The sequence below is a fragment of the Polyodon spathula genome, chromosome 32 (assembly GCF_017654505.1).
Source record: "Polyodon spathula isolate WHYD16114869_AA chromosome 32, ASM1765450v1, whole genome shotgun sequence".
Taxonomy (NCBI): Eukaryota; Metazoa; Chordata; class Actinopteri; order Acipenseriformes; family Polyodontidae; genus Polyodon; species Polyodon spathula.
Genome location: NC_054565.1, coordinates 2,275,859 through 2,289,542, shown reverse-complemented (window position 1 = coordinate 2,289,542; position 13,684 = coordinate 2,275,859). Strand labels below are relative to the sequence as shown.

The 13,684-nt window shown below is 35.9% G+C and overlaps 1 protein-coding gene across 1 annotated transcript; it reads left to right on the top strand.

Moving 5' to 3' along the window:
* Positions 1 to 3,528: 3,528 nt before the first annotated feature.
* LOC121303326 (glutamate receptor ionotropic, kainate 3) lies at positions 3,529 to 10,170 on the top strand. The gene is made up of 4 exons (XM_041233923.1): positions 3,529 to 4,284; positions 6,685 to 6,910; positions 7,550 to 7,800; positions 8,961 to 10,170. Exons 1-4 carry the CDS (start codon positions 4,078 to 4,080, stop codon positions 9,153 to 9,155), a joined length of 879 nt encoding a protein of 292 aa, XP_041089857.1. The 5' UTR covers positions 3,529 to 4,077; the 3' UTR covers positions 9,156 to 10,170.
* The last annotated feature ends 3,514 nt before the right edge of the window (positions 10,171 to 13,684 follow it).

Here is a 13,684-nt window from a genome sequence, read left to right as displayed (position 1 = left end):
AATGCATGCACACACAAACTCACACACACATTACCATGAACACAACCACGCTGTATGTACAATACATGTTTAAAATATCTATATATAAATATCTGCATTGTCTGACTACATATCAATATAACTGCAATCCAGTGGCAGTTACACAGTATGAGCATTCAAGGTGGCATGCTGGAATATTGGTATCCCAATGGCATTTTTCATTTTTCTTTTTTTTAAATAAGGGTAGCGATAAATGAATAATGAATCCAAATGATGTCATACTTGCGTTACTATAACTGCACAGCATTGCTTTATAATTTAGGTTTCATTTTAAATACAGCGGTTAACTTGACTAACACATTCAAGGATACCAATATAAATTCTTATAATGCAATCATGTTCACACTGGCATGCCTTCATTTTGATTTTATAGGGAAGCTGATTCAATAAAGCAGTCCGTTTTTGTATTAGGTGACTAGCAAATGGAATTGCATTTTACACAGCTGATGCAATTAAGTAACTTTTTTCACTGGACTCTCCTACTTTTATCGAGTCACGTGCAGTACATGTAGATATTTCATCAGTTTGAAATTATGCCATTAACATGACAGGAATACCAATGGGGGAAAAAAAAAATGACTTCAACTTGAACCTGCAAAGTGCAATTTTATCAGTAAGTGGTGTTTATCTGCAAGGGGAATATACAATAGACGACAACACTGACACAATCATCAAAACACTTTGAAATCTCACATTTGAACAGTTGGGATGTATTATGTCATTATGCATGCTTTTTTTTTCTTTATAGGAACCTAAGACCAATCTCAACAGTAAATGTGGCGCAAGAGGCAGATAATTGCTTTGGATCACATTGCTTTGTGCCTTAAATGCACCATCATTGGCATCAGACTGCTATTTAAAGGTTCGACTCAGTTGTAGCCCGATTACGGGAATGTGTAAAAACAGCGTGGACCAAATAGAGAGTGCTCTGGGAAGAGAAATCCCAAATCGCCATGCTTCTGAATTGTTAACAGACGAAGAAAGCTTAGTGGAAATGACAACCAAACAATATCTGACTCTTTGCTATAGCAACATTTTCACAAGCAGCTTAGCATGTTGCAACTTCCAAAATAAATATATAAAAAAATAAAATTACTGAAATGTGGGACTGTGAGCAACTACGCTTTCAGTGCATTCAGATGTTGTTCATCCTAAAGTATGGCAAGCTCTCCTGGGGCCAATTTAATAATACTTGGCTTACTGTACAACACTGAAAGCTAATGCTCCTAATATTATTGCATACTACAGCAACGTTCATCACATTGTTCAAGAACTTTTTTGCTTGATGTAAAATCATTTGGCCTGTTAGGAAGAATAAAAAGGTTCATGTTTCTGTAGTGAATTGGGAATATTAACACCCAATGAAATCAGTTATTCTGGGAAGAAAAAAAAAACTTGCTGACTTCACATAGTGCAATGTTCCTTATTTGAAAATGAAAAGCATTGCTTGAACTACCTAGCACAAGTAAAATATATTAATTTGAGCAGCAGAGCTGCCTGGGAAGGTGATAAGATATACTACAGTTTAGATTACTTTAATTCACTGAATACAATAATATAATTCACTGGCCACTTATGTTATTCATATCATAAAATTGAATTAACTGGCTAAAAAAATACATTTGGACCAATTGTTTTCTTTATTTAGTATTAGCTGTCCAATAGACTGAGATACAGCAAGTAAAAATGAAAAAGCCAACACTTGATTTTAAGATTGATTCACAGTTGATGCGATGACAGTCTGTCAGGCATGTACTGTCTGATAGAAGCCCGCTAGAGCTGGAAGCTGATTGGCTGATGGTACCGAAATGTTTTCTAATTACAGTTAGAAACCACAGAACTTTCATCGACCAATCAGAAAGCTCTATTGCAGCGTCACACAAATGGGACACTGATAGAATATCTGGCTTTAAAAAAAAAAAACAGCAATGTAAGGAAATCAAAACATTGGAAAGATAGATACATTTAAATGACCTTGGCAGTCGACTGTACGGTGATGCTGTCATCTAGCAGCCAGTAATGTCCTCTAGCCAAAGTTCTATTGAGTGAAGAGGAACATTTACAGAGAGGAACACAGTCATTATAACAATATTACATTTTGGAACTATTAGTAAACTACTTAGAACAATATAAGTGCTCCTTCCTGCAACAACATTGTTTCTTGGTAGATAATACCATTGCAATTCTTCTTTTATAACTAAGCTACCAAAATCCATTTGGCTGCTGCTTTCTTCTGTATGGGTGTACATGGTGCAGCCCCGTCTCCAACCCCCTCTTCAACTCTTCAAACTAAGGGTATAAATCATAGTCAGGGCTAGGAAATAGAGAAAAAGAAACAGCATCAGGGAAAGTGGTGTGTGATTGTAGGGTGAATTGTAGAAATGCGGATTCATGAGTGTGCATCTGTCTCCCAGATGAAGACAAACGATTGCCCAGGTAAAAGAGAGAGGTGCTAGAACCTTCTTAGGCTTGATGAAAACAGATGGAGTTTGGTATTTACATATATGAGTGTGGTGGTGTAATAACACATTGCCAAAACAGAGTGCACAGAAAACACTGGACAATATAGTTGTTCCAATAATAATAATAATAATAATAATAATAATAATAATAATAATACATTTTAGCCTCCGTTTTTATACGGCGTATTTCAATTTGTTTTTCTGATGTATTGTCTAAGAATATTCTGCTTCTCGTAAGCCTGTAGGTGATGCAGTAGAAGCATGAACAATTTCAGTTGCATCTAGAAAAGTGTAACGTGATGAGACCTCGAAATGCTTCATTATTGTATCTCCCTCATTTTCAGTTTTGCTAATGTGAGCGTGGTGGCGTCTGAAAGCTATTTCGTAGCTCAGGAGTGGAGGCAATACTGTCACAAGGGGCAGGCTGGTTTGATGTCAATCCAGGCCAGAAGGCAGTATAGAGTCCAGACATGGATTGTGGTTACAAGCACACAGCACATTTATTTTAGTAGTCAAATGCTTCATACCATACATATCGTAATTCCACATTTCCAGTCTGTAGCGTGCATGTCACAGTCGTTTACTTCTATTATTTATCCTCTAGTTAACCCTTGTTACTCCAGATTCAGCTGAGGCACGTCTATACAGCTCGCTGCTCTCTGATTTCACAGAGTGCAGCACAGTAGGTGGAGTAAATGAACTACATAGGTCACTTAAAGGTACATTAACCAAGTCAAGGACAATTAGAAAAGCTGTAGTGCTGAGTGGTATTTACTGCATTTACAGAATAGTGCAATGTCAGACACAGTTTTTAAGGGTGTATTGTTACACTGCGGTTGGATAAAGCATTTGTCGCTTGATAGTCAGAGTTTGTTAGGGTCATGGGCTTAACAAACCCGACAGTAAAATATTATGCATTACGGCAAATATTATTATTATTATTATTATTATTATTATTATTATTATTATTATTATTATTATTATTATTATTATATACTGTGTAATTGAATTAAAACGTGGAAACTTTTCACATGGGCTCACAAACATTTAAAGCTGGACGTGACTTGCTGGAAATAATTCAATAACAGAATTATGAACAACCACTTTAATAATAAAACACAACAATCTGAGGGTGTTTTGGCTCGAATTCTGTTGTGTTGTTGCAGTTACAGGGCAGCTGTAGTGTTGTGTGGGCTTTTTCACTCACACTTGTTTTTCAAAGGGATTGCTTTAAATCTCATGCATTTTACAGAAGCAGCTCCATTGCTTTAAACATCAACTTCAATAATCATACTTTTTTGCATAACCATTGTAAGGCTGTATTTGAAAGAATTGAATAGCATTCTGTTAATTATGCATTCTGACTTACCTACATACAGTAATGATTATCCATACAAATCCCTGATCATGACCTGCCACACATGTTCCATTGAATGGGTTAAAAACCAACTGAGATCTGCTGTCTGTGGTAGGAATGTATACATACATGAAGTAAATTACTGGCATCCGCATTGTTACAGTAATTGGAACATGATTATAATGTATATGTGCTGTTTTCTTTGCAGGCTCCGAATTAATGCCCAAAGCCCTTTCCACCAGAATCATTGGTGGTATCTGGTGGTTCTTTACTCTCATCATTATATCATCCTATACGGCCAACCTAGCAGCATTTCTGACAGTGGAGCGTATGGAATCCCCTGTGGACTCGGCCGATGACTTGGCCAAGCAAACAAAAATTGAATACGGTGTTGTGAAAGATGGGGCCACAATGACTTTTTTTAAGGTAAAGCTTTACTTAACTGTACCGTAAGTATTTCACAAGAGAGAAAGGGAAATAAACGCCCTGTTTTACTATTTTTCCCAAGTGCTTTTATAAGGAACCGGAATCCTTTTATAAAGAACCGTAATTAATTTATTCTTAGGCTTTCGTGGTTTTAATAGTAGTCCAATTAAGCTATCCCTGACATGCTGACGTTGTTAATTGTCATTTAACGTGCACTGTGGAAATGTTTTATTTATTTTTTATTTCTGGTTTGTGCTTGAGGACTGGCATTGGCAAACACTGAGCTAATGTGGGATCTTTGATTGTACTATTGTACAGTAGGTATTTGGTGGGGGGAGGGGGGGGGGGGTATTTTATGTTTATTCTTTCTACGTGGTTGGGATCTTTTCAGTTTGGATTTAATTAAATTGGGTCTATTTGCCATATGTCAAATCAGCGCATTTTTAGATCGATTTAAGGCATGTACTGTAACTGTCATAACTGACTAACTTAATTACCACCATTCTGATGTATCTACCTGTATTTAATTGGTGGACAAAACCGATACCAGGCAAATGCACTATACACAGAAGGTACTTCACAGTTTATTACATGCATGAAAATCAGCTGTGTTGTAGAATACGCCCTTATGAACCTTATGAATACGCCCTTATATTTATTCAAAGCTGCACTCTCCTTTAATAAAAAGGGGATTTGACATTTCAAGTTTGCTTTTTGACACAAACATGCCTGGGACGTGTCACATGAACAAAAGAACAATTAGAGATTCTAATATTATTATGTTGCTTCAATCAAAGCTGAGCAGGTGTCACCAATTATCTCGTCAATGCTGCTGATCTCAAAAACTGTCAGTCAGCTGGTGTCGTTCTCCTTAAGAGAAGAAAATGTAGTGCAGCTGTTGCAAATCAACTGGCAAACATCTTGCTCACACATTGAAACATATTGAGACCTTTTGAAAGAGCATTCCTGAAACAGGAGGAAGTTACCCCCCCCCCCCCTTAATTCTACATCTTTGCTTTCCTGGTTCCACATGTTAATGCACTGCAGTTAACAATAATAATTTCAACTAGGGGGTACTCTAAATACATTGCTCTTGAGCTCCCAGCATTAAAATCCATGCAGTTTTTGAGAGTTATTAAATACACACTTAGGTATTGAATGGACCCATCTGGTTCCAGCATGATACGCTAACTAATGCTTTCAGGATGTCTGAAAGGAGTTGTTATGTAAAATACAGTTTCTCACTGCCTGGCTTCCGTTGAATTCTTTAGATTGAGTTATACAAACTATATCTACTATTATAATATATAAATACATTTGAATTCCAACCACTGATTGTAACGTCCTACTAGATGTTGTGATTACAGGATAGTGTACTGTAGCTAATATATGGTTCTGTGTGAGAAAAGAATGGGAAAGTTAAAGGTGCCTTTGAGTTGTATGCTTTAGTAACCAACTGTAATAATCCCAGCTTGTAAATAAGGTGTCGCGGTACCTGTTCAGCGTATCTGTGGTATAATTAACAAAACGCATGTGTGGATATTTACTTTTTTTTTTTTTTTTTTTTTTAAAGTCAGAAACCACAGATTGAAAGGACAGATGGTGAAATTGTTTGAGAAGATCACAAGACAGGGCTATTCAGGCTGAAAGAGAACTTTAGATAAATATAAATAAAAAACAATTGCTTTCAATACAATTGATTTTTTTTTCACGCTATAATACAATGTTATTATGCTCAGTGGCCCAGTAAACTGAAGCAAAGGGACTCCAGAATGATGTTTACACTGTAAAGTTTTGAAAGGCGGGATGGGATTGCATTTCTGACACACATACGATACAAGGTCTCAGGTATACACACATTTGTTTCCACTTTCAATTACTTCAGCTGACCTTGAAGAAAATATAATTAATATGAATAAAATAATAATAATAATAATAATAATAATAATAATAATAATAATAATAATAATAATAATAATAAAATATATTTCCCAAGGTCAACTGTCAAAGGTAGCTCTTCATTGTAAATGTATACAAAATATTTGCATTGGTGAGCCTGTATGTTTTGTGGCACTATTATGGTATGTGTAAGGGCTTCTCACAAGAAGATGCAGATATGATAATCCTTTTCTACAAAATTTGAACAGCTTCCTGATGGAGGCTTTGAGAATCCAGTTTAAATAATACAAGTATTGTTTGATAAAAACAAACAGCTGCAGTCCCCACGGTAAGCAGGGTTTAAAGTAATGCTTGTGATAACCAACTTTAGTGGTTTTCATTGTGAGTAGCAAGTTCAAATGCATGTTCAGCTTTCTGTTGCGGGTGGCGGTGTTTCCAAAGCATTAAACTTGCATGACTGGATACAGACCCTGGTCTCACAATGTTGTCCATTTGTTTCAGAAATCAAAAATTTCCACTTTTGAGAAGATGTGGGCATTTATGAGCAGCAAACATAATACGGCGCTTGTGAAGAACAACGAGGATGGAGTCCAGCGAGTGCTTAAAGCTGATTATGCATTCTTAATGGAGTCAACGACTATTGAATACGTCACTCAAAGGAACTGCAACCTGACCCAGATTGGAGGTTTGATAGACACCAAAAGCTATGGAATTGGAACACCCATGGGTAGGAGACTTAATCACCCCTTATTGTACAATGGCAAAGTGTTCTGTATCTCTCTTTACAATGTGCAGGCTAGAAGTCAATGAACGTCCTTTAGCATTTCAGGTTAGTCCACTATGCTGTATATTATGTTTAAACATAAACAGTAAATGGTATTGTTTCAAAGTTTGTATAGATCTGATAGTAAGTAAGGTGCAATGGGTAATATAGGAATGAGCTCAAAATAAGTGATGAAAGGGTGTTGCATTATTTGTGATTTCAATTTTTATTTTTTGGCTAATTCTGTTTTTGGCAAATATTGTTGTTATGATTACAAAACATACAAGATGCTCTGTGCCCATATTCCTAAAACATTCTGCTACCAAAACCAAATGCTGATTTTTAAACGTCTTTATTTAACATTGAAATCTGGATCCAACTAGACTACAACATTATCAGAGGCACTTAACAGTATTATTAACATTACCAGAACATTCTCACAGGAAAGTCAATAGCTGTTAGGTGGTGGTAGGATAGTAAAGCATGGTAACAGCACACTGTGTATGCATTCGATGCATGGCACTGTATATTACACTCAATCAGGAACATGTTATAGTATGTTGCTAATGTAAAATTAATTTAAAATAATCATTTAATTTACAGGTTCTCCATATAGGGACAGACTCACCATTGCGATCCTTCAGCTTCAAGAAGATGGTAAGATGCATATGATAAAAGAGAAGTGGTGGAGAGGGAACGGCTGCCCTGATGAAGAGAACAAAGAAACCAGTGCGCTTGGGATCCAAAACATCGGAGGCATTTTCATCGTGCTGGCAGCAGGACTGGTCCTGTCTGTGTTCGTAGCAATAGGAGAGTTTGTGTATAAACTGCGGAAAACAGCTGAGCGCGAGCAGGTAAACAGCACGGACTGCTTGTATTTAATGTGAAGGCATTTTAAATCTGGTTGCCCGTGCATTTCATTCTCACTTTATTATGTTTCTCTTTCACTACAATTATAGCAAATGCTTTATCCAGTCTGCTGTACATTCAAACTGGATAAATTTAAAAAAAAAAAAACTTTTTTTTTTTTTTTTTTTTTTTTTCCTCGTGCTGTGTTATTGTTTATTTACCTGCGTAAATCACACTGAGAAAGATGCTTTGGGCTTCATTTTCTGCTGTGCTGTAATAAGGTATGACTCATTTCAAACTAATCCCATATTCACACTAACTCTTCTTAACCCGATTTCATGAATTCATTTTAATCTTGATTTTCATATCAGACTGGGATAATTACTTTAAATCAAGGGATATTTTCAATACAACTTAATATTGGGAAAATGGAAAATGCAGGCCTTTGTTTCCAAGGGCAACCGACCAAGCATACACCAACACAAGTTTGAATACTACATTTTGTTGAATTGATCTATGTGAGATGAATCCTGCATCAGTCCTTGCTGGTCACAGTAGACACCAGACACTTATAGACAACATTGTAAGGGTTAGATTGTGTTTGGAAAGTAAAGCTGCAATTTGGACGCAGGTCGATTTCTCTTATTAAGAACTGTTGAGCGACCAATGATCTGCACTGATCTTGTTCAGTTAGGCTGTGTTGCAGGATGCTATGGAGAATGGAGGCATGGTCAGGTTCAGGTTAAAAAAGCAGAAGTAGAGTGATTCTTTTGGCTGGGGTTTACCACATAAGCATGCAATTAGAGATGCTTTGCTGTTATGTTTGATTAAGAATATGCTTCTGTTCTCCAATGGGTTGTTCTGTCTGACTAGAGACCCACAACATGCTGGCAGTTTGGTCAGAAAGCTTCTGAGCAAGAGCAAACGGTTGGCTTTTTGTATTTATTTAAAGACTTTCCAAAATAGTGTGCATACCAGAAGAAAAAAAAAATGTACACAGTAATATGATTTGACTGCTTCTGACCCACATAACCAAGTACTGCATTCCTCTGTACTGCTTACACTTCAAACCCATCAACTGCATATTGTACACATTCCATCAAAAATAATGTCCTGCCGACGCCCCTCCTAACTGTGACCCACTGAATGTCCTTTTCTCTTGCAGAGATCCTTCTGCAGTGCCATGGCTGATGAAATCAAACTGTCATTTACGTGCGAGCGGAGGGTCAAACACAAGCCACAGCCACCGGTTATGGTGAAGACAGATGCCGTGATCAACATGCACACGTTTAATGACAGAAGGTTACCGGGGAAAGACAACATGACCTGCAACACCGGACTGACACCTGTGTTTCCATAAACTTGAATCAGGATGCATTGGCCCTAACGTGGTTGGAGAGAAAACTGCTGGGGCTGCTTCAGTGACAAAGCACTTAATCAGAACAAATTCACATCAAATTCAGTTTTACATGACGGGGGGAATGCAGAGCGGGGGAAACGGTGTTTTTTTTTTTTTTTAAATAGGGCTCAGCCTACACATCAGTGTCCAAACAATTTGCATCTGAGTCTGCTGTTTACGTACAAATACGTTTATGTGCAAAATACACAAATACTACCACATGAAACAAACAAAAAAGAAAGCAGGCCAGTGGAGAACTCCACAGTCGAATGGCCTGCAATTCGAAATCATTCAGCATGGCAATAAAAGAACTTCTGTTACTGACTAAAAGTGTACATTGAAGCAGAGAAGTCACAGATAGCACATTGCAGGTGTACGTACAATAAAGCTGCTACATATTGGCAAGATGTTCCTCTGCAGATCACGTTGACCAGTTACCTCAATGCTGTGTAGACTTCCTGTTCTACACGCCTGATCACTCTGATTTTAGTCACAGAAAAATCTCAAAGGACATTAAAAAAACAGGCATGGCTGGGACCATGATACCAGAACTTTTTTTTCTACAAAAACAACTTTTGCTTGGGAGTTGCAGTCTCTAATAATGAAAGAAATCTGTATCGGTGAGCAAGAAGGAAGTACATTTGTTTATCCCGGTGTTACAGCAATTTAGGTCCCCAGTGGCCTTGGTCTGACAGCGAATGCACGTATCAGACAGGGTCACAGTCATACAGGGAGCATAAAGTGGTTAGTCAACAGGTCATCACCAGCGGGAACTGAATAATTTCCAGCCCTAGCAGGAACTAGAAATTCCGAAATAAAGTCATGTTTTCATACATTGTGTCCATTTTTTTTCAGACAAAAATTAAATAAAAGGTTTAATTTGTGCGCAATCAGAACATTTCCCAATTGTTCTTTTCTAAAGGTTTAGATTTGAAAGAATTTCAGTACAAGATTTTTCAATAATTACCAAAGATCTGTCTGCTAAATTGAAGTTATCTTTAAATTTGAACTGTTATTATTATTATTATTATTATTATTATTATTATTATTATTATTATTATTATTATTATTACTGCTTAAATATGTTTTGAATCTGATGAGCATTTTTTAAATTGCGTTCATAATGGCATATATTGGGTGTCAAATTATTAGCACCACTAAGATGTAAATCTAATGTGATATAATTACTGTATTTAATATCTTATATTGGAGGCTAATTTATCTTCTATTCATCAAAACAGCCTGCAGCGAATATTAAAGGAAATGTTATCCCTTATTGATTTTGTTTTGACAGCTGCTATATAACTTATGATAGCAGTTTTTTTTTTTTCTAGAAATTCACAGCAGTTCAAATGTGTAATCTTCCATATCCAAAACTATCAAAAAACCATAGTCAAAACAACATAATTATATTTTGGTAGATACTGTTAATTGAAATGTACTTATTTTTACTAATGGTCAAAATACATATCCCAATCAGTGTTATGAGGAAGATTAATCTAGAATTTAGCGCTGCATTTAATTAAAACCGCTACTGTTTTTTTTTGTTTGTTTGTTTGTTTTTCATGTGTGTGTAAGCATGCTTTACCTCCATAATTAATTAGTTTTGGTTTGATTTCTAAAAATATGCATAAGGTATGATCATAAGGTATGTAGAGTGTCATTGCTCTGTTTCTCTCTGTGATAGTTATGTTACCCCTCTTAAAACCATAGGGTCAATTGTAAAGGAGATTAAACAACATTAACAGTGCAGCTCTCAAGTATATTATTTCCCCACAATAACAAAGTTATATGAGAAAATGCAGTTGTTTTTTCTGCTACATATATATCAGTTGCAGTATAATTCAGCATGGTTATATAGTGTTCCACGACTAGAAGATAATCAAACGCTACTTGATTAGATGTGTTCCCCTCTTCCACCTATGATGCGGAAAGCAGTTCTGGGTGTCCAAAAATCTGGTTGTCTAATTGGCCCTTTGTAACACAGCCTTGAGTGATGCCTAGTAAATAGTTCTTATCCTCCCTGGATACAGCTTATTCACAAGCTATTACAAAGCACTGTTCTTGGACTCCTTTCCTTAGGTAAGATAGTCCAAGATTGCAGATCTGAGCACTGGGAGCAAAAAACAAAAAAGTATGTGCACAGATTTGTTAATGGTTCATTTTTTTTTTTTTTTTTCTTAGAATTACAGTGTGTTAAAGGGTCTGCTTTCTTTTTGGGGGTAATTAATTAGGTTTGGGCAACTGAGATTCTTAAGGGTAATAATGACAATCAAAGTGAATAGAAAAGATGACCTGTTAGTCTCTCGCTAGTTCTGTAAGTATAAATCCCAGTCCATTTACGCATTCTACAGCAAAAAAAAAAAAAATCTTGTCCTGTTCTTCTCTCTGATTGGTACGTTTGGAGTTAACCTGTTTGAGAGTTTGCCTTGTGGGTGGGTCCCATTTTTATTTGTACATGTCATTAGCACATGCTTGATATCCCTGACCCTTTTTCATTTTGGTCCGTTACCCCTTTACTATGCATGTCTTAGAGTGGCGCATACTGTACAGCAGCTATCAGACTCCCGCACGTCATTTCTTTGTCCTAAATGATAATGATAATGTGTCCTATCGGTGCCTAAATATAGGTAAGCAGCAATTTGTAAAGTATGACAACTGCAAAGGAGCCATTTTTAGTATCTAAATGTCAGATCCTAAAAGTGTATGATTAATGCTGTGTTATAAGACAAGAATGTTTTTGAAGGCAGTACACCTCTATGAGGTTTAGCTTCAAACACACAAATAATTATTTTTCTTATACTCTACAGTAACTGTACATTTACTGTACTTTCAATTCACCCATCTCAGTGTCATTGGGGATTCAGAAGCAATCCCTTGTGTAGCTGTTTAAAGTGTAATTGAAGCTCCCAAACGATCATTTTACTAGCGGTGTCACTGAATCTGCGTCCAGTAGAAAGTCTACAATGCATTCCATTACAAATTATTGATAGTGACACCCGGACTTATTGTCAATTAAACTAGCAGCTAAAGCCAAGAACAAACATCAGAAACCAATGTATCACTATTACATGTGCCAAATCAGCTAAGGGAATAATAATGAGTAAACAATTTAATAATACTCTTTTTTTTCCATATTTGCAGAACCATTTCAGTTTATAATAACTTAATTGACATGACATTGTTGCCCTGCTGCATCATTTAAACAGCTGCACACAATTTTCACCCATAAAGCTGCCATTGTAATGAGGATTTACAATTGCTTAACGCGACTGGTAAATAGGTCTGTGAGAGTACACAGTATTAACTGGATTTACCTAATTGAGTTTAGAGGAATTGCAGAAGCAGAGCAAGGAAAAGAAACCTTGTTTTAGTTCCAAATGAACCGTTTAGCTTACTGTTCCCATTAAATAATAAAATGTGCTTATTGTATTGTCTTACCCTGATAGACGCATTGTCAAAATACATCACACTGGTTTAAGAAAAGAAGTAATGTCCATTAAGGCTCGTAATTTAGCATGCAAAGTGAATTGGACTTTTTAATGAGCACAGGTGAGTTTCATTAACAGGGGCGAACCCTTGCAAGATTCTGACACCCCTTAGCTTTCTTGACGGCAGTTTATTTCAGTATCAAATGAAATTTGTGAATATAATTTTGTAATACAATAACTTATATAAATATTGTTTTCAATTATATATATATATATATATATATATATATATATATATATATATATATATATATATATATATATATATGCATTTTTCTCCTTCAGTTCATATGTCTGGAATCATGCAATATCAATGGCCTGATGCAGATAATAATATTATTATTAATCCCTCTGCTTTAAGTTGTGTGTACAGTTTAAACAGTTTGTTTTGGTAGAAACGATCAGGTCTATTAGAAAATGGCAAGATAATTTTGTTTTTTCCTCTGGTAATCAGCTGTAATACAACCAATAATTGGCACAAATTACACAGAACAGACAGATAACTTTGGAGCTTGTACCTAGTTTTAAAATGTTATTTCTTTTAGTTTGAGTGATTTGGTGTTCTTTTCAGAAATGTTACAAATCATTTAAACTGTTTGTTATTACCTGTATCAGTAACCCCCAAAAACCTGACTTCAGAATTGTGGTTTTTGTGCTTGTTTTCCTCCAAGGACTACAGATATGTTAGCAGAGCATAAAATTAATTGGTGGATAATAGCTCTCTCTAGATAATTTTTCCACAAACTTTGGTTTGATCTGGTATTAACAACTGCAGCCTCAGAGCGTTGTTGGGAGCCATTGTTCTATATATTATGTTAAGAAATACAAATAAAAACAAGTTAATGGACTTTGTGCCAATCAGGGTTTTATTTGTGGTGTGCAGAATTTCTATAAATATAGTTTTTGTAATGTTTTGTAACAATTTTGCTTTCCTAGCAACTGTTTGTGTATTTGCTTACCACTCTCAGACTAATCAAAAGTTGAACAAATACAGGATAT